The sequence below is a fragment of the Cercospora beticola genome, chromosome 5 (genome assembly GCF_033473495.1).
Source record: "Cercospora beticola chromosome 5, complete sequence".
In the NCBI taxonomy this organism is placed as follows: domain Eukaryota; kingdom Fungi; phylum Ascomycota; class Dothideomycetes; order Mycosphaerellales; family Mycosphaerellaceae; genus Cercospora; species Cercospora beticola.
Genome location: NC_088939.1, coordinates 879,899 through 903,616, shown reverse-complemented (window position 1 = coordinate 903,616; position 23,718 = coordinate 879,899). Strand labels below are relative to the sequence as shown.

The window sequence follows — 23,718 nt, the reverse complement described above, 5'->3', positions numbered from 1 at the left end:
AGTAATCCGGACGCTGCTTATACAGCTCATCAGAGCCGAGCGTCAGCGCGAGAGTGTGAGTACCATCTGCTATATATTGGCGCATCTGCCATGCAGAATATGCTTTCATGATCAGTGTGAGAACCTCGGCACCACAAATTTCCTGGCAAGCAGACAACAGAAATCCGAAGCAGGTCGCCGTGGAATACATTGTATCATTTCTTCCATTTCAACAACCTCCGTCTCCATCATGCACTACATCCTACTCCCTAGCCTTACATCGCACTCAATACGACAAATTTTAGATGATCCGCTAATATATGATTCAACACCCAGTTGTACACCTCGCTTTCTCTCCTTCTGCCTCCGCCGTTCGTCCCTCTCTCCTCTATATTACCGAAGCAGGCTCGTTACATCGTCTTGCTTCGTTCTGTTGGTATTACAACAGAAAAATGTTCGGCCGCAGTGACCGTGGTCTTACACTCAGATAGTTTTCCTTTTTGGTTCCGCTCATGATTATCCTCCACTATTCGTCCCATGTCCCATCAATCGTACATCCATCAATGTGAGCAGATTAAGCCCGTGATCGGGAGGGTTGGCTACTGCTATATTCTGTAGTCACCACCGCCTTTGTTTCCCAGCCCGGAATCGTATCGTTGATAGGACCCGTGGTCGTCGCCTTCGCTCAGTTGACTGAAGCTGTCATCTGAGACTTTGCCTTCTGCTCCGCCGCGTATGGTTGTTGAGATGTGGGTTTTGCTGTTGTTGTTTGGAGACATGAGATGTCGCATCTCTACGTGTGATTCATCGTCGAAAGGCGAGGGCCCATTTCCGTTGTTGTTATTACTATTCTTGCTGCTTCGAAAACTGTCGGAGATTTTTCGTGAATGTGCTTTGACGCGGTCGAAAGTGGTGGGGCCGTGGTTGCCGTTCTTAGAAGGCAAGGGTGGAGGTGGTGAGTTTGTCTCGTATTGATTGGCGTAGAGATTGTCGCTCCCGTAAAAGCCAGACACTCTGTTGGCACTCCGAAGCCCGCCTGGGCTGGGAGGCTGACGTGGGTTCGTGCCGAAGCCTGGTGAGGATGGGTGGATCGGCGAAGAACCCGGTGTTGGAGCTGGTCGAGGCTGAGTGAACTGTTCGTACGAAGGAAAGCTGTGTTGGACAGGACGTTCGGCGAATGTACCCGAAGGTGAAGATGCCAGTGGCCGTAGGTTTTGGAACATGCGTTGTGCATCTCGAGCTGACTTTTCGCGGATTTCGGTAGCTCTGTACATGTGAAATCAGCTTCGAAGTTCGTAGAAAACATTAGAGTTGTCATCAGGTCTCGATCAGACCACTGTACGATTAGCAAGTTGGATGTGAAATTAAAAACTTACTCGTCTTCAGTCAGCCCAGCAATATTCACATCCTCTCGTCTAAAATCTGTTGGCACGCCCTGCACACGATCGAACGTCAGCTTTTCTTGCACGCCCAATGCTCTCATTGACGAACGCAAGCTTACAATTTGAATTGACCTCCTCGGACTCTCGTAGTCCTCGTCGTACTCTCCACAGCAAAACATGGCTCTCATCTTCTGTCCAAACGTCAGACCAGCTGGCGGAGGATGATCGAAATGTGCGTCTGCCATCTTCGAGTTTGCACAGTGAGCCGAGAACTGCGATGGTCTTGTAGTTGTCCCTTGACTCGCAATGAGGCTGGTGGCGGTAAAGTTTCGGAAGATGGCTGAGTCGTGGGCTTGCTGTCTGGCTGTCCTCTTCACGGTAGAGACACGCGAGCTCCGGCACACGGGTTCGACAGATCTGCAATGGCGCGTTTCGTGTCAACGGCTTGATGTGTAGAATGTGCAGGACTCGTTCTCGACGCCTTCCAGCGTGAATGATGGTGCCAGCGGGTTGGAGACAAAGGATGGCTAGGCGGACAACGCGACTGAAAGACAGTGCACCATCTATAGCAAGAAGTGTACAAGGAGGTGGTGCGTGAGGACTGAGGCAATAGGTTCTCCGTATCGCAACCAGGAGCGGCGTTCTTTTGACGAGCAGCCCGCGTGGAGTGGAATACAGCGCAGCGTTGGGCCTGTCAGAAAGAAATTACCGACCAAGGCAAGGTCAATCCAACAGCTTGAGCTTGAGCTACGTTCGACAGATTAGCACTCAGAATGCCCTCGCATGGCGTGAGCAGTTGCTGTCAGAGACCAGCGACGCATTGGTACATTCTTCATGTCAGGTCTCCGTGATCCAGCCGGCTGGAATGTGGGATCAGTGGGAAACCAGTCCGCTGGTCATGCTCCGGAGCGGGAGTCCGGCCAGGAACGAAGGAGATCAGGAGCGTTGGAACTTTGAGAGACCTGTCAGCATGAAAGCAGTCGAAAAGTCACGTTGGCGGCGCATGGGCACTGTTTCATCTCGCTTGTTTAGGAAATCGTTGGGGGACAGAGTTTGCGAGTCGCGAGGGGTTATATCACGTCGCTGACCCAGGCCAGGTCAGCTTACAATCCGCAATGTGCTTGTTCATCGCGGTGCTCCACTATCGCATCTTGGTGAGCGATTGTGCAACGTGCCTTGCAGGTCGGACGAACGCGTTGTCTCGCGCCCCCGAGCACAAAAAAGCTTGTCAAGATCTCTGCGTTTCACATTCATCTGCTTCCGGTACCTCTGTCGTGTCTGCGCTCGTGAAACAGAGTGTGGCATGCAAGCACCAACCATGCTCCAAGCTCGCGGTCCCGCCAGGACGGATGCCAGCCGTTCACGGGAGATACCCGTCTGCTGCGTGGCCTGCAGCATTGTGCTGGCGATGCAAGGCAGACTGGATCAGGACGAACGCTCAAATAGCCAATAGTGATCGCATGCCTTGGCCGCGTCGTCCTGAGTTCGCCATGAATTGCGCAAATGATCCACTTCATACCTTGTCACCCAGAGCCGGAAGTACCGGACTTTTGTTTCGCGATGCATCATTAAAACCGTTGATCTTTCCCTACCGTGAATCATGTCGAAGGCGGCATATTGTTCTACAAGCAATATCAGTTCAGGTGTACGACAGCTATGCTTGAGCTGGCTACCTTTTCTGTCGCCGTGCTGCACCGCACTTTCTTCGGGGCGGAGCTGTGTTCGTCGTGGGCATGGCCTGCGCTGGAGATGAAACCGCAGACGCGTAGAACGTTCTTTGATGTAGCTGGGGATTGTGTGTCTCGCAGCATATCACTCAAGTTTCGTCCATTGCCTCGCCATCCATGACCCCAGCAGGCAGTCGACCCTCGTTGAACATCTTCTCCAACTTTTGCACCTCGGCCAGCGTTTTGGCTTTTTGCACCAGCAATTGAAACCTCTTCTTCTCATCTTCAGTGATCACAATCTTCTTTCCGGTGCCGTTCGAGGTGGCCGCGCCACTGCCGAAAGCGCCAGACTTATTCGATCGTTTGGCGATGATGCTCTTCGCCAGATCCGTAGGCTCATCTGTTGTGCTCCCAAATAGCTCTCTCGCCTTTACTCTCTCTGCGTCCTTGACTTTCTGGAAGTCGAGGAATCGAACTTGCGGACAGCGCCATAGCACCCAATACCGGTAGTTCTATCATCTCCAATCAGCTAATGTCCATTGTTCACGTAGTTCTGACCAACCTCTTTGCTCGCCACCGGATTTCCCACCAGACTCAAGTATGTCAACTTCTTGAACCCTTCGAGCGGATCGAGATCGCTCAGCTCATTCAGATTGTTCTGCGTAAGCACCAAAGTGTGGAGATTCGGAACGCTCTTGCTCGTCGACTCGGAAATGCTGCTTATTCGATTCTGCGCGCAGAGGAGAGTCTGTAATCGCGGCGAAAGAGGGAACCCGGCGAGGGATGTGATGGCATTGTCGGTGAAGTCGATGGCTTCTTGGTCTTTGGCGACTCCCAAGTTTTCGATTTGAGGAATCTTGTGGCCTGGATGGCACCTTTTGTATCAACTAGCTCTGTGCATGTGTGTATCTGTCCTTTTCAGGGCATCAATGAGGGAAGTGTTGCCGTACCTCGAAGATCGAGTTCGCGCTCGTTGAGAGGGTTGTTGTACGACAGCGACGATTTGATCAACTCTGCTGTGAGCCGCATCTTGGAGCGTTTGTGCAGATGTGCAACAGGAGAGAGGGCTGCGTCTGCGTCTTCTTCTGCGCGACGGGCAAAGATGTAATGTCCAGGCCAGTTTGGCACGTGAGGGCGAGAGACTGCGCGCAAAAGTGAACTTTGCGACTGCCAAGACACGCGAGTCATGAGTCGTGGCTCCATGTGAAGCTTTGCCCACTTCCATCATCTTCTTCTGAACTTCGAACTCTGAGAAACTCCCACTTTAGGCACAATAACCTTCTACGAGCATCCACCGAACAAACTCAACATGGGTTCCGTCGTAATTCCTCATCTCGTCACCGGCTGGCACGTCGACCAGGCCATCATGTCCGAAGAAGACCGCCTTGTCGTAATCCGCTTCGGTCGCGACTGGGATCCAGACTGCATGCGCCAGGACGAAGTACTCTACAAAATTGCCGACCGCGTCAAAAACTTTGCCGTCATCTACGTCTGCGATCTCGACCAGGTCCCCGACTTCAAGCAAATGTACGAACTCTACGACACCGTCACACTCATGTTCTTCTTCCGGAATAAGCACATGATGTGCGATTTCGGCACGGGTAACAACAACAAATTGAACTGGGTACTGGAAGATAAGCAAGAGTTGATTGACATCATTGAGACGATCTATAAGGGAGCGAAGAAGGGTAGGGGTCTGGTGGTCAGCCCCAAGGACTACTCGACTCGTTACAGGTACTAGTTGAGATGAGCGGAGGAATAGGGCAGACTGCAATGACTGCGGCGTAAGCGGAGCGCGCAGAACCACCACTACGAGACAACGACCTGCGCGACAGCATTCTGCGCTACTGGATAATTCCATTGTGGCACATGGAGTTTTGCGCGGAGCAGCCGGCTTACAGAATCAGTCGCGTATGCACCGGGAAGAAAGGATGACTCAGACTTAACTTGCAGTAGGGCATTGGTACTGGGCGCGTCTGGAACGACACTCACGAGAGACGAAGGAATTGAGTTGCGAGTATCACGAAGTCAAATGGTTGGTCTTCCACAAGCTTAATGCTGTTTATGATCGGTCTCACTAATACGATTTCTCAAGAATGTCACTTCTCTGTAAGTACTGTCGATCTGTGTCTATTGACTGTCAGGGTTGTGATACGTGTCTACGTTGCTTTGGAGCTTCGCCTTGAGGAATACAGTGAGCATCTGCACATCAGGTGTTCTGCCCGGCTTTTCTATCACGGGCCTGCCAGTGGGCAGTAATCGAATGTCGATAGAGCGGCTGGCGAAAACGGTAGGTTGTTTGCAGCACAGATTGCATCGCTAGAACTTCTCTTCTGTCGTTCTACGTAGGCTATTCTCTAACGTCATTCATAACTCATCCTCGAACGTGAAGGTATCGACATCCGGTTTCGGCGTGGAACACCTCGGCGGATCTCCGCCACCATCTATGCCTTTGGGTAGTCCTTGAAATGGTAGCTCTTCAATTTGACAAACTGGTCAAATCCAAACTTGGACAACGTCTGTCCCTTTCCACTGTTCTTCCATCCCACCCAAGCAAGATCAGGGGCAGGGTAGTCAGCACGGTTGACAAAGACGGTACCAGCTTCGATCTCGTTGGCCAGCTCCTGTCCCTTTGCAACATCCTTGGTCCAGACGGAAGCTGTGAGTCCAAATTGGTTATCGGACATGAACTTGACAGCTTCCTCATCAGACTTGACTGCAATGACAGGGATCACAGGTCCGAAAGTCTCGTCTTGGATGACTTGCATGTCTTGCTTGACATTTGTCAACAGTGTAGGAACAACATAGTTGCCGTCTTTGGGTGGGTTCTTGAAGGACTCGTTGTCTGGTGTCTCGTTCTTCGCTCCAGCTTTGATTGCACTATCGATATGTTGTTCAATTCTCTGCTTCGCTGCCTTGCTGACCACAGGTCCCACATGTGTAGCCTTATCTGTTGGGTCGCCCAATTTGTAGTTGGCAAGAACCTTCTTCACTTCTTCGACGAACTTGTCGTGTACGCTTTCGTGCACGTAGACACGCTCTAAGCTGCAGCAGGATTGGCCAGAGTTGAACACTGCTCCATCGACGATCTCATCTGCTGCCCAGGCGAGATCCACGTCTGAGCGAACGTATGCGGGGTCTTTGCCTCCAAGTTCAAGTCCGACGCGGAGGTCCACACGGCCTGCGCCAGCTTTTTGGACAGCGAGACCGCCTTCGACGGAGCCGGTGAAGCAGACAAGTTGGATCTCTGGGGCTTGGACGAGTTTCTCGATCTTCTTGAAGTCGCCGCAGTGGAAGTACTGAATTACGTCCTTGTCGAGGCCAGCTTGGACGAAGAGTTTCTGGACTTGCTCTGCAATTGTTGGAGTCTGCGGCGATGGTTTGAGGATAACACTGTCGCCAGCTAGGAGTGCCGGGACAAGAGAGTTTACAAGCGTCAAGTATGGGTACTGATGAAAGTGAGCAATTGCCAGTTGTTAGTGGTGATTGTGACGGTATACTTACATTCCATGGGAACAGAATAAGGACTGGTCCAAGAGCGACCTTTCGAATGAAACGCTTGAAGCCCTGTTCAGGCTCGCCAGGAGTATCGGAAAGAGCTTCCTCACTAATTTTGAGCAAATACTCGCCACGCTTGACGGCGGTCTGAACTTCCTTGGCAGTGAAAGCAATTGGTCTCCCCATCTGGTCGGTAATCTCTTGAGCGAGCTCATCTTGATTGTCGCTGATAAGTTGCAGTGCCTTCTTGACGATCTGCTGTCGCTCAGCAAGGCTAGTCTTAGAGTACTTCAAGTACGCCTTTTGGGCAGTCTTTGGCAGCTCGGCCAACTCAGCGTCGGTGGGCCCATTGCGCTCTACAACTGGCTTGTTCGTCGTTGGAGAGATGGTCGTGATCTTCTCGGTTGCCATGGCTGTTGTTTGTCTTTCTCGAAATGTGGTTGGGTTCCTGCCGTGCATGTGAAAGTGACTCGCCATCAAATATTGACGCGGCGTTACATCGGTTCCACATGCCGCGTGATGACATCAATCAGGGACGAGCTTCGTCTCTCATCACTTTCTTTGCATCCGAACGAACCGTAGCAGGACGCATCGTCTCATCGTCTCGTCAGCGCTTCGACTCTTTTCCTGTGTCTTGAGACCTGCCATTGACACATTTCGCCCAACTCACCTTCTTTTGCATTTTGGAGCATCAATACCCTTATCGTGATCCCTCCTGGCCCAGCAAAGCTTCAATGCGATAAGCGCCATACTATGCTCTCCATGCAGCGAGCTTTTGCCGGCTCAGCTCGTGCACCGCTGCTGCGATCACAGTTACAGCAAACGACACGAAGGAAGGCCAATGCCTCGATCCCTCCAGCATTAAAGCAGCAGAGACGACCGTTATCCTCTCGAAACGCACAACCACTTCCACGCGCAGTTCGACGCGCCCTGAACCAGCATGCCACGCGACAAGGGCAGCTACGATGGGCCTCGACCACTGAACAAGCCGTTCCACCTGCGGTGAAGCAGCGCGGGCGCCTTGTACGCTGGACGTACAAGGCACTCGCGTCAATTGGCTTCTTCATAATCATGAGTGGAGGTTGCGTAGCAGCCTTCTTCATTTATGATGCCACCACATATGTTGGAGAGGGCGCGCCGACTGAGCTGTCAGTCTCGGAGCTAGCATTGAATCCACGAAGAGGCGGGCCAAAGAATTTGCCAATCGCGGAGTACTTTGTGGATGATGAGGAGAATGAAAAGATGAAAGAGCAGAAACACAAGCCTAAATTGGTCATTCTCGGAACAGGCTGGGGGAGCGTGGCTCTCTTGAAGCAGCTGAATCCAGGTGACTATCATGTCACAGTAGTCTCGCCTTCAAATCACTTCCTGTTCACGCCCATGCTGCCCTCAGCCACTGTTGGTACCTTGGAGCTCAGAAGTTTGGTTGAGCCCGTACGCAAGATTGTCAAGCGCGTCATGGGACACTTCTTGAAAGCTTCTGCTGTGGACGTGGACTTCAGTAATAAACTCCTCGAACTGGAAGCAGATGGGCCAAATGGAAAGGAGCGCTTCTACCTGCCCTATGATAAACTGGTACTTGGAGTGGGCTCAGTGACGAATCCCCACGGCGTGAAGGGTCTCGAGCACTGTCACTTTCTCAAGGATATCAGCGATGCTCGCAAGGTCCGAAACTCAGTCATTGGCAATCTGGAGGCCGCCTCTCTGCCGTCCACTACAGATGAAGAACGACGTAGATTACTCTCTTTTGTCGTGTCTGGAGGTGGCCCAACTGGAGTTGAGTTTGCTGCGGAGCTCTATGATATGCTCAATGAAGATCTCTGCAAGTTCTACCCACGACTACTGCGAAATGAAATCTCGGTGCATGTGATCCAATCTCGAGGCCACATTCTCAATACCTACGACGAAGCGCTGAGCAAATATGCCGAAGAACGACTAGCACACGATAACGTCGATGTCCAAACCAACGCGCGTGTCAAAGAAGTGCAGAAGGACAAAATTCTGTTCACCCAGAAGGATGCCGAGGGCAAAGTGGTGACCAAGGAATTGCCAATGGGTTTCTGTCTCTGGTCGACTGGTGTCTCACAGACGCAACTGGCACAAGATATTGCCAAGAAGTTCGACAACCAAAACAATCGCCACGCGCTGGAAACCGATACGCATCTTCGACTACTCGGTGCACCACTTGGTGACGTCTACGCCATTGGTGACTGCAGTACAGTACAAAACAACGTTTCAGACCACATTGTCACTTTCCTACGCACGCTTGCGTGGGAGAAGGGCAAGGATCCAGAGACAATGAAGATCACGTATCCACAGTGGTGTGAGGTTGCTAAACGAGTTAAGGCGCGCTTCCCGCAGGCAAACGATCATCTCAAACGGCTGGGGAAGCTCTTCGAGCAATACGACAAGGACAAGTCTGGCACACTCGATTTCGGCGAGCTTAGTGAACTTCTGAAGCAAATCGACAGCAAATTGACCTCGCTGCCCGCTACTGCACAGCGCGCCAACCAGCAAGGACAGTATCTCGGACGCAAACTGAACAAAATGGCACAGGGTGCAGAAGGCATGTGGCTCAATGGTGTTGTCGACGGCGATCTTGACGATGCTGTATACAAGCCGTTTGAATACAAGCACATGGGCAGTCTTGCGTATATCGGAAATGCTGCTATCTTCGACTTCAACGGATTGAGCTTCGGCGGTGGTCTACTTGCTGCATATCTGTGGCGTAGCATCTACTTCGCACAAAGCGTGAGTCTGAGGACGCGAATGCTGCTTGCCATGGACTGGAGTAAACGAGCACTTTTTGGAAGAGGTAAGAGACGTCTCTCCGCAATGAAATCTTCACTTGCTGACTTCTTTGGCAGATATGATGAACTACTGAGCGACACAGCAGCCGAAAATAGTGATCACGAGCGAAATGTACAGTTGAATAGATGTCTTACAAAGCGCCGGCGTCCCGGGGTTTCAATTGTACCATGCGAATTTATCAGAGCTCAGCTTCAGAAAGTCTAATGGTGTTGGCACAAGATTGATTCGATGCGAATGCGAGGACCCGCCAAGGATTACCAATACCATTCACGAGCCTTAACATTCTGTTGCCTGAACAGGATTCGTTTTGGTTTGTCAACCCGACCCTTCACTTAACGCCACATTATCTCTTCTTCACGAAAGTCGTTGCTGCTCACGAGCAGGACTTACGGCCGAGTGGACATGTTCTCGATGCCTAGGGGCCATGGAATCCTGTAGCGTCAGGGCTTCTATGACTTGGCTTAGGCAGCGGACTTGGTGCAGAACGTGTGCGGTCCCTTGAGCTTCGGAGACGGAAATTTTGGTATCGAAGCGACCATCTTGGCATAGTCGGGGATGTCTACTGATGTATGAGCATGAACTGGGATTACTGATCCTCAGCATTCATGCTTGATCAGCTGGACGTCCTGTAACGTGGTCTGAAGTGCAAGGCGAAGACATTATATATAAAGACATGAAGCAGGCTTTTGGATAGAGTCAGCACTCAAAAGCTTCAAACACACGCAGGAATCACGCATATCATTATTGACACGCAAAGCTTCTTCGCGTTTATGATCTCAATATGTCGAAGCAGCAGAAAGCAGTTCTAGTCAAGGAGATTGGCAAGCCAGTCGTTCTAGGCGAGAAAGATGTTCCCATTCCAGCTCACGACGAGGTTCTAGTGAGAGTTACAACCACAATGTGTGAGCACAATCTCCTTTGTGCCCACCAAAAGAGGCTTTACATTCTAATTGATGTGTATAGTACTTCCTCACGATGCCTATGGCCGTGACTGGGGACTTTTCATCGAGAACAAGCTTCCAGCAGTGCTCGGCTCCAACATCACAGGTATCATCGAACAAGTCGGCAGCGGTGTAACAGAATTCCGGAAAGGCGATGAGGTCTTTGGTCTCGCAAACCCAGCAGACCTCACCAATGTTCAAGCTGGTCTCCAAACATACAGCACTTTGCCCTCTAGGGCAATAGCCAAGATACCTGAAGGCTTTACTGCAGAACAAGTCGTCACCCTGCCTGTCAATCTTGTGACGTCCTTTCAGGCACTGTTCACGAACAATTCGGGCTTTGGATTCAAACTAGGTGCGCAGGACGGAAACAAAGCTGCAGACCAAACACTCGTGATCATCGGAGCAGGTGCCGTAGTCGGAAAATTCGCCATCCAACTCGCCAAATTCGCTGGTATCGGGACGATCATCGCCATCGCAGGCCTCGACGGCGAAAAAGAATTGAGGAAAATGGGTGCGACGCATGTCGTTGACAGAAGTCTGCCGCAAGAAGCTATTGTGGAACAAGTCCATTCTATCACGGGCAAAGATGACGTAACGAACATTTACGATTGTCGCAGCATGTCATTCGAACTGGCTGCTGATTTGCTTGCGGAAGGCAAAAAGACTCGGCTTGTGACGGTGCATCCGGATAATGAAAATCCTGGTGTTGTGGCTTCGAAGAGACCGGATGCTGAGATGAACTTTATTGAGGGTTCGAGTGAGAATTTGGGGGATTTGGAGAGTGTGTTTTGGAGAGATGTGGGTGGGTGGTTGAAAGATGGTTGGATTTTGCCTGCGAAACTCAGGGTTGTGGAGGGGTTGGAGAAGGTCGATGAGATTAATGCTGCATTGGATGGGTATGCTGCAGGAAAAGGTGGGCCGCAGTTGGTTGTGAAATTGGCATAAGCAGGTAATGCACTTGACATCATGGTCTCTGAAGTTATGTTATAGCATGCGGCTTTCTCATTCTGTCCTTCAATGCTCTGCATGATCTCTGCCAATGCCTATCCAACCAGATCTCCCGTCGCCTCAGGCCAGCCGTGACCCCATACCAAAGCACGATCGCCCCATCGCTGCGGGTGCGGTGCTAGGAAGCGCACTTTCTTCCTCGCCTCGTCTACGTCTGCCGCATACAGGAAGCCCATAACCCCACTGTCTCGAATCGTCTGCTCGTCGGCGCCACCAGAGCAGAATTTGATCGCGAGTAAGCCACCAGTCATAGCAGCCGACGGTACTACTTTCTCGTATGTCGTATTACCAGATGGTTTGTTCGCGTAAGGAATATCGTAATCGTCGCCTTCATCTCCGGCTCCGAAGGCAGGATCCTCAGTGTTGAGCGCTGCTCCAGACCTGACACGATATATGTCCAGATCTGCAAAGGGAATCGTATGCGAGTGAGGATTAAGCGACTCTTTGCTTGACCCGAAGAAGTATTGCCGAAGCGATTGTGTTCGAACCTGTTTCATAAACTCGGTATCTCTTTCCACAGCGCCACCTGGCTTTGTGATCCGCAGTACATGCACGGTCTCGTCCGGGCTCTTGGTGCTAGCAAATCGTCTGCTCATGTCGCTGGATAATCTCTCGGAGCCTATCGTGAGTATCATGTTGATGCTGAACTCCGAAACAACGTGAGCAATCACATCGTAGTTTGATTTCGGGTCATTGAACGAGCCTGGGGTGTCAATGATGATGCCGCTTCGCTTCGCCTCGACATTCTCCTCAAGTCGGTTGGTGACAGATAGTGCCATACGAGTGGTGATGTGCTTGAAGACTTCAGGCTTCTCAGAAGGTGACTGATACGGGAAGTGATAGATGAGCGGGGTGCGCACAGGTGACACTGTTGGACCTGACGATGAACTGATGCCATAGCCATTGTCGATGTCAAGTGAGGAATCCACAGTCACAATTGAGAGACTGCCAGGCGGCGCAAGCAGACCTTCACGAGGATCTAGGTTCACCACTGTTGGTGCATGACCGGTTCTGACAGCCCACGCTGCTAGATTGCGCACGAGACTGCTCTTGCCCACAAAATCTGGTCCCAAAACAAGCACTCGAGGTGCGTCGCTCGAGGTCGGTGCTCGCATCCCTTCCAACATTCCGTGCACGTTCAACCACTCCACAGCGTACTCTGTCTCCTGACCAGCATATTCACTCTCAGCGTTCCCGCTGAGCTCTAATTGACATCCTTGCCAAGTGAAAATTGCGCCTTTGCAACCAGAAAATGTGTACGTCTGCTTTGGAGCCAGTTCTACGCCGAAGAGTTCCGCGTAGCCGCTTTCGAGTTTGACATTGTATTGTTGTTTGAAGCCTACCTCGAATCTCCATTCGTGTAGGGGTTGAAGTGATTCGATCCTTGGAGGCTTCGCTATTGACGCGGTGCTTGCCAGAGGTGTAGCGGAAGCCTGCGGTGGAGCTAGACCGGGTAATGTTAAGCCTGGTAAAGACATGGCATTGGAAGTATTATGTGAGCCGCCAATGGATATCGCTTTCTCGGCGACTTCTGCGTTGGACTTGTCTTGAGGCCAGTCTTGAATCGAGTGTAAGATTCGTGGCTGGGAAGAGGTGGGTTAACCTTCAGAACCAGAACTCCAAGACGCCGATGCTCGAAATATTTGGATGTTGATTGTGGTTATTGCTGTCGCGATCTGTGCTATCATGCGGATGTGGAGGGCGAGGCGGGAGCGGGAAGACGGGATGTCGGGAAGGCTAAGCCGTAATTGACTAGCGCAAGGCAATCGCGACTCCATGTGAAGAGCAATCTTCTGTCACGGCATCCACCTCCACGCCACATTCTGCCTTGTCGGGCATCCATACTGCGCTTCGCCAATATGCACTGGTTGATCTCGAGAAATCACATCTCATGTAAATGCCCAACATGCTCTAGACTTGTTGCATGAAGCTCCGGGCCGGCCAATTGCAGGAACTTGAAGACGGCGATCCAGAACCACATCTACAGCACTGGGTTCTTGCCGGCTGCAAAGAGGGAGGACCATCGCACGCATACAATATGACCGCTTGCATGGTTGAATATCCGCAAGACCTTTTTTTTAGCGAAGCTTGCGATGATGACTGCTATCGACTTTGCTACTGGCCGACAGTCGCGGTCTACACATGTTCTCCCACTTGGCTGCGCAGCGGGAGGCGCCACAGTGCGCATGAGGGTGCAGCTCAAAGCCGGTCACCTTGCATGCAAGTTGCAATGGCCTCGGAGATGGTCAGCATGCGACGATGGCCGACTCTGCTCTGCATTTCGCTCTTGCAGCTTCTCACACAACATCTCCGTAGCGGTCTGACCCTTCGAGGTTTGCCTCCACCGTCCCTCCACAGACACTAGGCGTAAGGCAACTAACAATGCCCACATCTCCTTCGAGCCTTGCCGCAAATTCACCCGAGTCCATGAGAGGATGGTGGTCGGCCTTCCTGGGCACTGTTTGATTCATGGCATAGAAGTCGCTAATGCTCGCACAGGATCTGCTGCTGGTGTAAACACACAATCGATCCGAGCTTGTCACCGGAGCAATGTCCTATCTGTACCCGTCATATCAGATGTGACTGCTGTTATGTTTATTCAACTAGTCGCGATGTGGACGTCGGACTGCAGGCGGAAGGCGTTTCGTCGTTACGAAGGTATGTATATTTACTTGTAATATGCTGGGCAAGCTCTAATTCGAGGTAGTTGCCGCCGTAGCTCCAGCCTGACCTCCTGGGTGGACTCCGGTTATGATTCCCCGCACCGCGATCGACTCTCTTCTTGTGATTCGCCACAAACCACAGACACAGATGCCTTCGACCTCGATGTGGACGCCTCCGTCGATCTTGCACCGATGAAAGGCGGTATAGAAGTGCCTCTTGCAGTTCCTTGCCGTTTGGGCCAAGATTCCCAATACTCGAACCACGTCGAAGCCGCACGACAGCCGTCAAACGAATGCAAGCGCTCGGAGGCGGATGATACAGTCGTGGATGATATGGCGACGCCAGCGGGCTCATCTGAAGATGTGAAGATCGATGGCGTACTATCAGACGATGCGGAACATACATCGACCCCAAGGCCATCCGATGTCAACAATGTGCTGGTACACAATAGCGCTCCGCCTGTGATCGAAGAAGAAGAATTTTGCGACGTGAAGGATCTCTCCTCCGGTCTCGACGATTGCGATGTCATCTTACAGGAGCGACAGGAAAGTCGCAGACGGAGACTGGACGACTGGGTTCTTGCGCAAATAGAACAGCAACGCTCGCCTGTAGGACTCGACTGTGTGGAAGCAGGGCAGGAAAGCCCATCAACAATACTCAATCTGTCGTCAGTCAGCACTGACTCTCCCGTAGTGTTCGCAAGCGCCAGCCTGTATTCCAGGATTCATGCATTCCTCTCCGACACCGCTACAAGTACGATCGAGCTTGACGAACAAGAGGTATTGGCTTCACGAATGCTCGACGGCGCCATTCGTCCTCAGGGTTCTATTATGTCTAATCCTGATGACCAAAACTCTCGTTGCTGCACTAAGGCTGTGAACGGGAGCTCAATAGAATCAGACTTACCAGTTTCGCCATCAGCATGTGGTACAGAAGCAGGAGACGAACCATCGGACTTGTGTTACACGATCGAAACAATCCTTGGCGGAGCGCAAGGAAAAGGAACTGGAACTGATGACTCTTGCTTCATTGTCCAATCACGCAACACCTGCCGCGCGACTACTGCTAATCCAGAAAGTATCACCTCTATCGTCACGAGAACGAGAAATGCTCGCACGGAATCAGTGCGCCAGCATACAACCCTAAGCAGCTCCACGGGCAATAACCATTTTGCCGGTCGCGGCGCTGAGGACCATAGTGAGACCCACCAAAGCCGCGGTAGCAAGAGACCAAGCAGTCGCCAGGATGAAAGGAACGTCTCGTCGAAGCGCATTCAGACTGGCAAAGGTTCATCCGGTGATCCACAAACCAGCGGAGAACCATCGCCGCGACTACCCTGCATCATATGGAATCAAGGATGCCATGGCAAAGACACTCACCTCTCGGATATGCTGTACGTATGCCTTCATAAATTGATTTCAATTTCTGACTTATTCCCAGACGCAAAATCGAGAGCCACGAGATATACATCTGTGGCCGTTGCTACGAAATGTTTCCGAACAAATTCCAGAGACGTGACCACAAAGACGACGAGTGTGAGAGGCAATGTGTGCTTTCGGAGTGCGATCAAAGTCAACTGTCGAGCTCAGACTCAGACTCCATAATTGCGATCAAGCATAAGAGGGACAAGAACTGTCGGTCAAGGGGCAAGGACAGACCGATTCAAAGATGGCGCTATATCTATGCTTTGTGCAATCCGGATTGTAACAACGTGCCCGAGTCCAGTACGTTATTTTCCTTGAGATCAGAGTCACAGCTGACTGGTGTCCAGCAGTCGTTCACGACTTCAAGACCCCACACAACGGAATCATCACGGCCACTTCAAGGCCTGTATTACGGCGGGATGCATGTCCGCCATTGCAAGAGCGAGAAGAGGCACGTCAACTCCTACGAGAAGCGCAAACTGCTCTCGTAGAGAGTCAAGCGAGGGTCAACGCTCTGACAGAACAAGTCGAAAGAGTTCGCAAAGAAAGCAATGCTGATCGACTAGCGGAAAGGGCTGAATATATTCTGGAGAGAGAGCGGGCCGCAAATACTATTGACACACTTCAAGGCCTTCTGCGCTTATGCAGAGAACATGTAACCTCGGAGGAACTCCGCAATTGGATCGACGACAAGTGTCCGCCATGAAAGGGCATGGAGAGGACGAATCCGTTCACGAACGAGAACCCGTCGCGTTATGAACCTGAAGCTACTGGACATTCACTGCAGCTCGGTGGCGAGGCTGCGATATCCACAACAAGTCACCAATCGACATTGCAACACGCACACTGCAATGTGTCAAGAGAAGCTCCGACTGCTGCCATCGATGTTCTCACGCAATTACCGATGGAAAATGGTGTCTTGTTTGACAATGGTACTAGGATGTTCACACATGAATACGCGGGTTCTAATATCAACATCCACTTTCAGCAGTCCTCTGGCATGATTGAATTTTGGAATTGGGATAATATGTGAAGACCCCTATGCAAGAGACTGTTGACGAGTCCACACTGCGAGCGGGAATGAGCTGAAGATTTGTTTCTTGCGAAGAAGGCAGGCACTTTTTGAAGATTGTCATCACGTTGAGGATGTCCACACAATATAATGTCGCAGGCAGTATTTCGAGGGACGGGGGGAAGACGGGGAACTCATGAGCTAGGCTATATTTGGCTAGACTGTGCTGCTGAAGCCACCACCACCACACCACACCTCCTGCAAGACGGGGCCAAGGGCCTCTCCCTTTCTGCATGAACGGCACCCCATCCCGAGCCACACCTCCTGCTCTCTGCAGCCTCCACCTACGTCTTCACTCCGCATCTGTGCTGGCGCCCGCCGCCCTCAAGCCAGCTTGGCCGTGTCGAAACATGCACACCGCCACTTCTTGCGCGTGAATGGGAGCATTGCACGAGGCCGCCATCAAGACTTGCGCCCCTGATTTTGTTCGAATTGGGCCCCAATACCAGCCAGCGAGGTTGGGGCATCGTATTCAGCGCTGCTTGTGGCGCTGCGATACTGCTCCCGGCGGCCATTCGATCCTTCTGTCGCTGCGGATGACGCCTGCGTGGTCTGTCGAGGACACCATTCGAATTTGCCTGATCGCTGGCGTGAGTTACTGCGGCGAGGATCCGTCGATTGTAACTCACCATTGTCAATTGCGGCTGCGTAGGTCCCGTTTCGCTGAGTCTGACTTGTGTAGGTTGTTTGCGACATTTCTGCTACATGAACGATGGCACTCTACGCCACGGTCCAGCTACCGAATTATATGCCATCGGCGACATCCTGATTTACGACGAGCAGATTGACGACAAATGGCTGCAAGTGGAACGAAAGTTGCAAGGTGCGCTCAGAACTCGCACAGAGCCGATGGGAGCGTTCGCGGTAGACATATTACTTCAGGCTGCTTGGGCGCAAGTTGGCGGAAAGGACATTTCGCTGCAATCAACTGCAAAACGAACATCCAGCAAGCTGTGGCAGCGATCGATTGCTCTTTTATGTCGAAAATTTCGTGCGATACTGTCAAGGAAACTTGGGCAAGAGAAGAAGTACTTGCACACAAGTTGCTGACAACTTTCGAAGCAAGCCACGCCCGAGCGTGCAACAGAACGCTAACGCTATGCGGCAAGCGACCTCGACATGCGCCACCACACACAGCTCACATGATTCCACAGCCTGTTGCCAGCTTCGTACACCGCTGGGGAGGGCGTTATTCACAGGCCGCTCAACAGGCAAGAACCAAGTCATGGGCCCCTATCAGGATTGCACAAAAGTCACTTCGTGCGCTGCAGCATTGAGCGGGCTGAAACTGTCAACCAAGCACGACAATGAGCTTCATCAAACGCGAGCTGACCGGCCCAGCTCCTGGAGATTATGTGTCGGACCCGATGAGCCACAGCGCCTGGCATGCGCTTCCGCAGCGGTCCCGTGTCTTAATGGAGCCAGAGGTTCTGCTACCACAACAGCCGATAAATGCTACGAGGCATCCAGCGCACAGTACGGTGGAGAAACGCTGCAGCTACAACTTTCCTGATAGCACTGACGCTGATCGTTGGAACTTCAACTATTGTTGGGGCCCCAGCGACGTCAGTGACTCAGAGAGCATTGCTGGGCGAATCGCCACTAAATCTCCTGGTGTCGAGCGAACGAGTGCGCGCCCTCTGGAATGTGATATTGTCCTACAGACAGCTCAGTCGAGGAATGCAGTGGCCTCGAAAAAGCCGGCAGCAGGCCATATACAGTCCGAACCACTTGCAAGGCAAGACTCGGCAGTGGCGTGCGGGCCATACCTGCACGCTCCTGTCATGCCACATGGCGAAGCCGAATCAAGGGACAAAACTTTTGGAGCAAATCGGCTACCCAAGAATCAAAGTCCGGCGTCAAATTCGGTCAAAAGGCACGCCACGGAGATGTCGCAAGACGTGGTGGATCGACTATTTTCGCCTCGGAAGAACCCACGATGTGATGTCCAGGAAGGCCACAGGCGAGCTTTCTCATTAGATTCGAGACACTTTGCAAAATCTGGCTCCGGACGAGAAATTCCCACTGGCAACACCGATTATAGGAAACTGGCGACAAGTAACTCCTGGCCTCAAAAAGCCGGGTGTGACAACTCGTGGCGCTTTCCTACTATCGATGAAACAGAGACGACCCAACGGATAGCTTCAATCGCGTGTCAACCCCACTTGCGCGCTCATACCGACGCTCAGCACGTATCGCAGATGGCCACGGTCCAGGGCGCACCAGTCCCGTTCGTCATTGGTGCAAAAGCGAGCCCACCTGATTGCCAAGCTTGGATCTTGGACCAGCCTGAACGGTGCAAAGACGAAGACCAAGATGTACCCTTCGACCCGCCGTCGACGTTGTACCTGCCAGATTCTGAGCTAGAATGCCATGAGAGTGGAGAAAGCGACACTCCGTGTAATGGAATTCTGTCCATTCGCGCATATCTCGCAGCCAAAGGATCTGGACCAAAATACACCACCGCGACGTGGGAAGATGCTGCAGACATGTTAGAAGAGCTTGTTCGCTCCGATTTCCCTTCATCAATACGTGGCAGGAGCTTTTACTTGCATCAACTCATTGGTCTCATTCCACCTGCCGCGAAGGAAGCATACCAGGAGGTTGACTTGATCGCAGTCGATTCGTGGCTCTTCCCCTATCTGATTGACGACAATGATGCATTGGAGCTTGACGCTCTGCTAGAAGTCCTGTTGTTGATTTGCATGGGCTTATGTGATCTTGGACTTACGGTATTCCAGCTCGCTTGTTTCATAGCCAGCTTGGTCCGTAGCCTTGCCGCGATCTCGGACAACCTTCGCTTGCCGGATGCCTATACGCATGCCGCGCCCACGCCCTCTTCTTTGTGGTCTTCTGGTAATGGCAGTAATCTACAAGAACATGCTGGGAACAGCAACAACAATGCTTCTTCATCTCAACGCCCTGACGAGGGAGACACTGGCGACCGGGGCACAGGAGGGAAGCCCAATGGGAAGCGCAAATTCTCCGGGGGCCAGGATCGCGGTGATGAGCACTTCGAAGGTAACGAGCCTGGACCAGAAGGCAACGCTGGGGAAGAGTTCGCCGGGAAGCTCAATGTGGAAATCCCGTGTGTCCACGATAGTTGCACAGCGACCTATCAGTATATATCTGGCGTCATGTAAGTGATGTGTCGTCGTGAGTGGAAACCAAGCTGCTGACACTGTGACGGTACAGACGTTGCCTAAAGAAGCATAAGATCAGAGTCTGCCCTAAATGCTGGTGCAAATTCGACGACGATGAATCGCTCCAGAGCCACAGGTACTCCCAGGGGATTGGCACAAAGCAGCAAACGATGACTTCCATCTGCGAAGAAAACTGTGTATCGCTCTGTGATACGAACACGGACATCGAGACTTTGCGCTCAGCAGAAGCTATCAGGAGTCAACGCCATAGACTTGCCAAAGGCTGCCTCAAACAAAAATGCCCGGAGTCACGGGCTGCCCAATGGCGTTATCTTTACGCACTGACGTACCCGAGCTGTGATGATGTGCCAAATCTTGGTCAGTAAAGTCATGACGCTAACGGCCATCCACTGACGATCTTCTCAGTCTTGAAACGCAAAAAGCCGAAGCTGAAGTCGATCGAAGAAGAGCTTGCCCCAACTCATCTCCACTCGTCTCCTAATAGCACCACCGCCTTGCGTGCTTTGCAGCTCGAAATTAGCGCACTGCGACTCGAGCGAGAACACTTCATCGTTCTTCTGAAAATGAGCTCTTCCCTTCTCGCCGGGGATAACAGTGAATTCGCGATGATTTTGAAGAGGAGCATCGATGAGAAAGTGTCCGGCCACGCAGGGAGCAATGAAACTCGTCAGATTCACGGCAATGACGAATTCGCTGCGCATTTGCCAGCAATGCCCCTGACGCCCTCGTCCTACGTTCCCCATGGTCTACAACCCTCTGGGGGCACCGGGACATCTGACCCATTTCCGACTCAGAATATCCAGAGTACAGCCTCGTCGTCCGCATTTAACCGACGCCCGCTTACCGGATCATCAATGTTGGAAAGCCAGCCTGTCCAACGAATGCAAGCTGCGGCTGCGCGCTACCAGCAGCAAGTTGCGCCTCCAATCTATGGATCACAGGGCGTTCAAGTTGCTATGCATCCGCCACAACCACAACTATTCGGCGGGTGGCTCCCGTCTTCAAATCTCACGAATTACGACGCACGACAATTTGGCAGCAACGAGCAAGGACTCACCGGCTATACGCAACCGTGGGGACAGATGCCGTCCCAGAACCGCATTGAGCATATGGCTTATGATCGTCCGCAACCCGATCATAGAAGCCAACAGCAGCTCAACTTTGATATGGATGCGCAGCATGGCATAAATATGCACTCCTATCCTCGTAGCGAACCCTTCAACTCTGGCCCTTCACCACTCGGGCACAGTAATCAACAGGCACGAGTCCTCGACATGGGCGCGCAGCAAGGAGTTCAAACGCAGCCGTTGAACCTGAACAACTATCCTCCATTCGATGGGCCCGGCCAGACCCTTCCAGAAAATCAGCAGCTCCCTTACAGTTGAAACTCCATTGAGGCGCACACTATCCTTCGCGCATTGGGAAGCTCGAAACTTTGTCCGTTTGCGATGTTCGCTTTGGCGGCCCATAGATTAGAAGATAGAACTATAGCACGAGATACGCACCATGTCTAGAGGAAGGTATTCCTTTAATCTGGTTTGGCTCTATTTCATGGACCGGTCTATCGTTCGCCTTACAGCGGCTAGAGAATCCCCGTTTCTGTAGTAGTTGTACCCGCAAAGGAGCATCTGTGTGTTAGCTAAATCCGGCAGGGACCTGATGGTAACTCTCTTGATGGTAACTCTGACCATGGCTACATCGCACAGTCTATGATTCCGGCCCGTGTGTGAGAGGAAAGTAGACCTCAGAAACATTGGAAGTCGTATTGCAAGACCATGAACAACGACAACTCACTTTCACATCGACATGCTAGCTTTCCCGCTCAACGTCAACCAGTTGCAGGCTCGGATGCGCAGCGTCATTGGTATGATGCATGGTCAATATCTGACAAGAAACTAGCAATCCTCTCATTACACTAAGATATTCAGACAGATCTCTCTCTCCTCAGGAAACCTCGCTATTCATACAGTGCAGTTCAGCCGCGTAATTTCAAGGTATCTCGCATTGGAATTCAATGCCTTGATCTGCGTCGGATATTGGAGCGACAGAATGTGCCTATTTGTGTATCAGCCCGAGTAGCATAGTGTCGATGGACCTCACGATACGTACTGCGGTGGGGAACTTGAGCGAGCAACAGCGTAGGTTGGACTCCTCGGCGCATAGTCCATCTGCAGGGATTTGGTAACCTGTAAATCGTTATTATGGTCATGCGACTTTGAGATATTGAGTCAGAGTACGCACAATATTGTTGATCACTATCTGAGTTACTGATGCAGCAAAATGGGAGTCTCGAGCCTAAGCAAGACTCCGAATCTGTTTGCCTTCTGAGGTTTTGGCTAGCAAGGCCGAGCATGGCTAGATTTGCCATTAAAATGTAGGTGGTAAACATGGTTCAAAGTAGCGAGTGGAGAGAAGCGAGGACAGATGCAATGAGGTCAGAAAGGAAGCCAGTCCAATGGTATACTTCAGAAGCAACTTTATGGAGAGTCTGATATGCACGGATTTCCTAGCAGTGACCACTTTCGGAAGGTCGGATGTACGCGGCCGTTAGATCTGTGTCCTCAATGCCTGGTCCAGACAAACGCATCACACCTGCACACTCCGAATTTGTGAACTGAGATGCAGATCATAATGATACAGTTTCTGTGGTAGACTGGAAGTTTATCTTCATCAAAAGAATCCCTGTATTTCCGAGTTGGGCAATTCTGGTTGTGGTACGTATGAACCAATTGGAAAGCATTGTCCACGGCAATCTCCTCAAAAGTAGTATATGTTCAGGCTTCATGACCACATTCATTCATGTCATACCTTCACTTCCCTCGTTACGACTCGCCAACTCGAAAAATTTCATTCAATATGCGTTTCCTCCAAGCCACTGTCATTGCTTTCGCTGCGTTCATTGCATCGTCTGCTGCTCTCAAAGGCATCGTCAAATCATGGGACGACGAGAAGGGAATCGGCTACATCACACCGGATGATGGATCTCCAGATGTCTACTTCTATCGATCGGAAGTCGACGTAAGTTGAAGCAGACCTAGATCGCTCATCAGGGATGAACTTGAAGGAGCTCAGCTGATGTGCGACTCTAGCCTGAGGATCTAGCATTATTGGAAGAGGGCAAAGAAGTCGACTTTGATTTAAAGAGTGGGCCAAAAAGGCAGAAGACGGTCAATGGTGTTCCACAATTGGGATAAGGTAGTGATCACACATCTCTACACCTGGGGGATCGATTACAAGCACATTGCTCGACTTGTACATGATAGGATCCGAATGCAGAATGTTACGATGGCAGGGGTCTTCCAGAGGGGCCGGGGTGACTGTGATTGGGAAGTTGTGCAACCAAGAGGGCAATGCGATGCTGCTGACTGTATGCAATCGATGCATGAGCATGCAGGACCAGCTCTTCCAACAGTCTGTGGCAGAGTGTAAGCTGCAGCTACAGCAGCCACTACTGGAATATGCAGTATTCCCCGGTGGTACCGGAGCTCAACGTTCCTCATAGCTGTTCGTGTATTTGCCAAATATGGCGATTTTTGTGCTGCGCGTGATGCAGCCGGACCAAGCTTCTAAAGGTAGATCAATGGTCACCTTGCATATATACATAGACCCAGCTCATTCTCCATCTCCATCCTTTTTGAAACGCTCCCAGAATCTCTTCATCACAATTCTACTTAGACCGCAGCCGCCGGGTGCATCCAGCAAACGAGTAACATCACTCGCTCCGTTTGTCATGTCCACTACAACAAAGACAGGGACGGTGAAATGGTACGAGGACGCTAAAGGTTTCGGCTTCATCACTCCAGACGATGGATCGAAAGATGTCTTCGTGCATTTTAGAGACATCCAGGTAGGTTGCTAATTCGTCAAAGCGCGAGAAGGGTAAATGAGCGTGGCTGACGAGCAATGCCAGGGTAATGGTTTCAAAAGTCTGGCAGAAGGCCAAAAGGTTGAATACACATTTATCGAGGGAACGAAAGGACCGCAGGCACAGAATGTTGTCCCTAAGTAGCTGAGTTGCGTCGCGCAACGCACGTGGTCGGGTCGACGAAAGGCTCGATGCATTTGCAGCACCAGCTAGAACAAACAACCAACATCTCATAAACTA

At 51.6% G+C, this 23,718-nt stretch overlaps 12 protein-coding genes across 12 annotated transcripts; 7 read left to right on the top strand and 5 right to left on the bottom strand.

Moving 5' to 3' along the window:
* Positions 1-584: 584 nt before the first annotated feature.
* Positions 585-1,606, bottom strand: RHO25_007600 (uncharacterized protein; the record flags this gene model as incomplete). The annotated part of the gene is made up of 3 exons (XM_023599782.1): positions 585-1,245; positions 1,356-1,414; positions 1,481-1,606. 3 exons carry the CDS (start codon positions 1,604-1,606, stop codon positions 585-587), a joined length of 846 nt encoding a protein of 281 aa, XP_023449352.1.
* Positions 1,607-3,177: 1,571 nt separating this feature from the next.
* RHO25_007599 (uncharacterized protein) lies at positions 3,178-4,057 on the bottom strand (the record flags this gene model as incomplete). The annotated part of the gene is made up of 3 exons (XM_023599781.2): positions 3,178-3,540; positions 3,591-3,892; positions 3,979-4,057. The coding sequence occupies 3 exons, from the start codon at positions 4,055-4,057 to the stop codon at positions 3,178-3,180; spliced, it is 744 nt and encodes a 247-aa protein (XP_023448685.1).
* Positions 4,058-4,337: 280 nt separating this feature from the next.
* Positions 4,338-4,769, top strand: TXNL4A (Thioredoxin-like 4A; the record flags this gene model as incomplete). Its single annotated transcript, XM_023599780.2, has 1 exon — positions 4,338-4,769. The coding sequence occupies one exon, from the start codon at positions 4,338-4,340 to the stop codon at positions 4,767-4,769; it is 432 nt and encodes a 143-aa protein (XP_023448686.1).
* Positions 4,770-5,472: 703 nt separating this feature from the next.
* RHO25_007597 (uncharacterized protein) lies at positions 5,473-6,937 on the bottom strand (the record flags this gene model as incomplete). The annotated part of the gene is made up of 2 exons (XM_023599779.2): positions 5,473-6,477; positions 6,533-6,937. The coding sequence occupies 2 exons, from the start codon at positions 6,935-6,937 to the stop codon at positions 5,473-5,475; spliced, it is 1,410 nt and encodes a 469-aa protein (XP_023448689.1).
* A 342-nt stretch (positions 6,938-7,279) lies between these two features.
* RHO25_007596 (uncharacterized protein) lies at positions 7,280-9,410 on the top strand (the record flags this gene model as incomplete). The annotated part of the gene is made up of 2 exons (XM_023599778.2): positions 7,280-9,341; positions 9,394-9,410. The coding sequence occupies 2 exons, from the start codon at positions 7,280-7,282 to the stop codon at positions 9,408-9,410; spliced, it is 2,079 nt and encodes a 692-aa protein (XP_023448690.1).
* Positions 9,411-10,118: 708 nt separating this feature from the next.
* RHO25_007595 (uncharacterized protein) lies at positions 10,119-11,226 on the top strand (the record flags this gene model as incomplete). Its single annotated transcript, XM_023599777.1, has 2 exons — positions 10,119-10,239; positions 10,301-11,226. The coding sequence occupies 2 exons, from the start codon at positions 10,119-10,121 to the stop codon at positions 11,224-11,226; spliced, it is 1,047 nt and encodes a 348-aa protein (XP_023448687.1).
* Positions 11,227-11,324: 98 nt separating this feature from the next.
* On the bottom strand, positions 11,325-12,767 carry RHO25_007594 (uncharacterized protein; the record flags this gene model as incomplete). Its single annotated transcript, XM_023599776.2, has 1 exon — positions 11,325-12,767. One exon carries the CDS (start codon positions 12,765-12,767, stop codon positions 11,325-11,327), a length of 1,443 nt encoding a protein of 480 aa, XP_023448688.1.
* Positions 12,768-14,144: 1,377 nt separating this feature from the next.
* Positions 14,145-16,083, top strand: RHO25_007593 (uncharacterized protein; the record flags this gene model as incomplete). Its single annotated transcript, XM_065602961.1, has 3 exons — positions 14,145-15,346; positions 15,394-15,677; positions 15,725-16,083. The coding sequence occupies 3 exons, from the start codon at positions 14,145-14,147 to the stop codon at positions 16,081-16,083; spliced, it is 1,845 nt and encodes a 614-aa protein (XP_065459033.1).
* Positions 16,084-16,851: 768 nt separating this feature from the next.
* On the bottom strand, positions 16,852-17,145 carry RHO25_007592 (uncharacterized protein; the record flags this gene model as incomplete). Its single annotated transcript, XM_023599775.1, has 2 exons — positions 16,852-17,027; positions 17,079-17,145. 2 exons carry the CDS (start codon positions 17,143-17,145, stop codon positions 16,852-16,854), a joined length of 243 nt encoding a protein of 80 aa, XP_023448693.1.
* Positions 17,146-17,756: 611 nt separating this feature from the next.
* On the top strand, positions 17,757-20,998 carry RHO25_007591 (uncharacterized protein; the record flags this gene model as incomplete). Its single annotated transcript, XM_023599774.2, has 3 exons — positions 17,757-19,588; positions 19,645-19,970; positions 20,019-20,998. 3 exons carry the CDS (start codon positions 17,757-17,759, stop codon positions 20,996-20,998), a joined length of 3,138 nt encoding a protein of 1,045 aa, XP_023448694.1.
* Positions 20,999-22,469: 1,471 nt separating this feature from the next.
* On the top strand, positions 22,470-22,807 carry RHO25_007590 (uncharacterized protein; the record flags this gene model as incomplete). The annotated part of the gene is made up of 2 exons (XM_023599773.1): positions 22,470-22,631; positions 22,703-22,807. The coding sequence occupies 2 exons, from the start codon at positions 22,470-22,472 to the stop codon at positions 22,805-22,807; spliced, it is 267 nt and encodes an 88-aa protein (XP_023448691.1).
* Positions 22,808-23,343: 536 nt separating this feature from the next.
* Positions 23,344-23,622, top strand: RHO25_007589 (uncharacterized protein; the record flags this gene model as incomplete). Its single annotated transcript, XM_023599772.1, has 2 exons — positions 23,344-23,460; positions 23,524-23,622. The coding sequence occupies 2 exons, from the start codon at positions 23,344-23,346 to the stop codon at positions 23,620-23,622; spliced, it is 216 nt and encodes a 71-aa protein (XP_023448692.1).
* Positions 23,623-23,718: the final 96 nt, after the last annotated feature.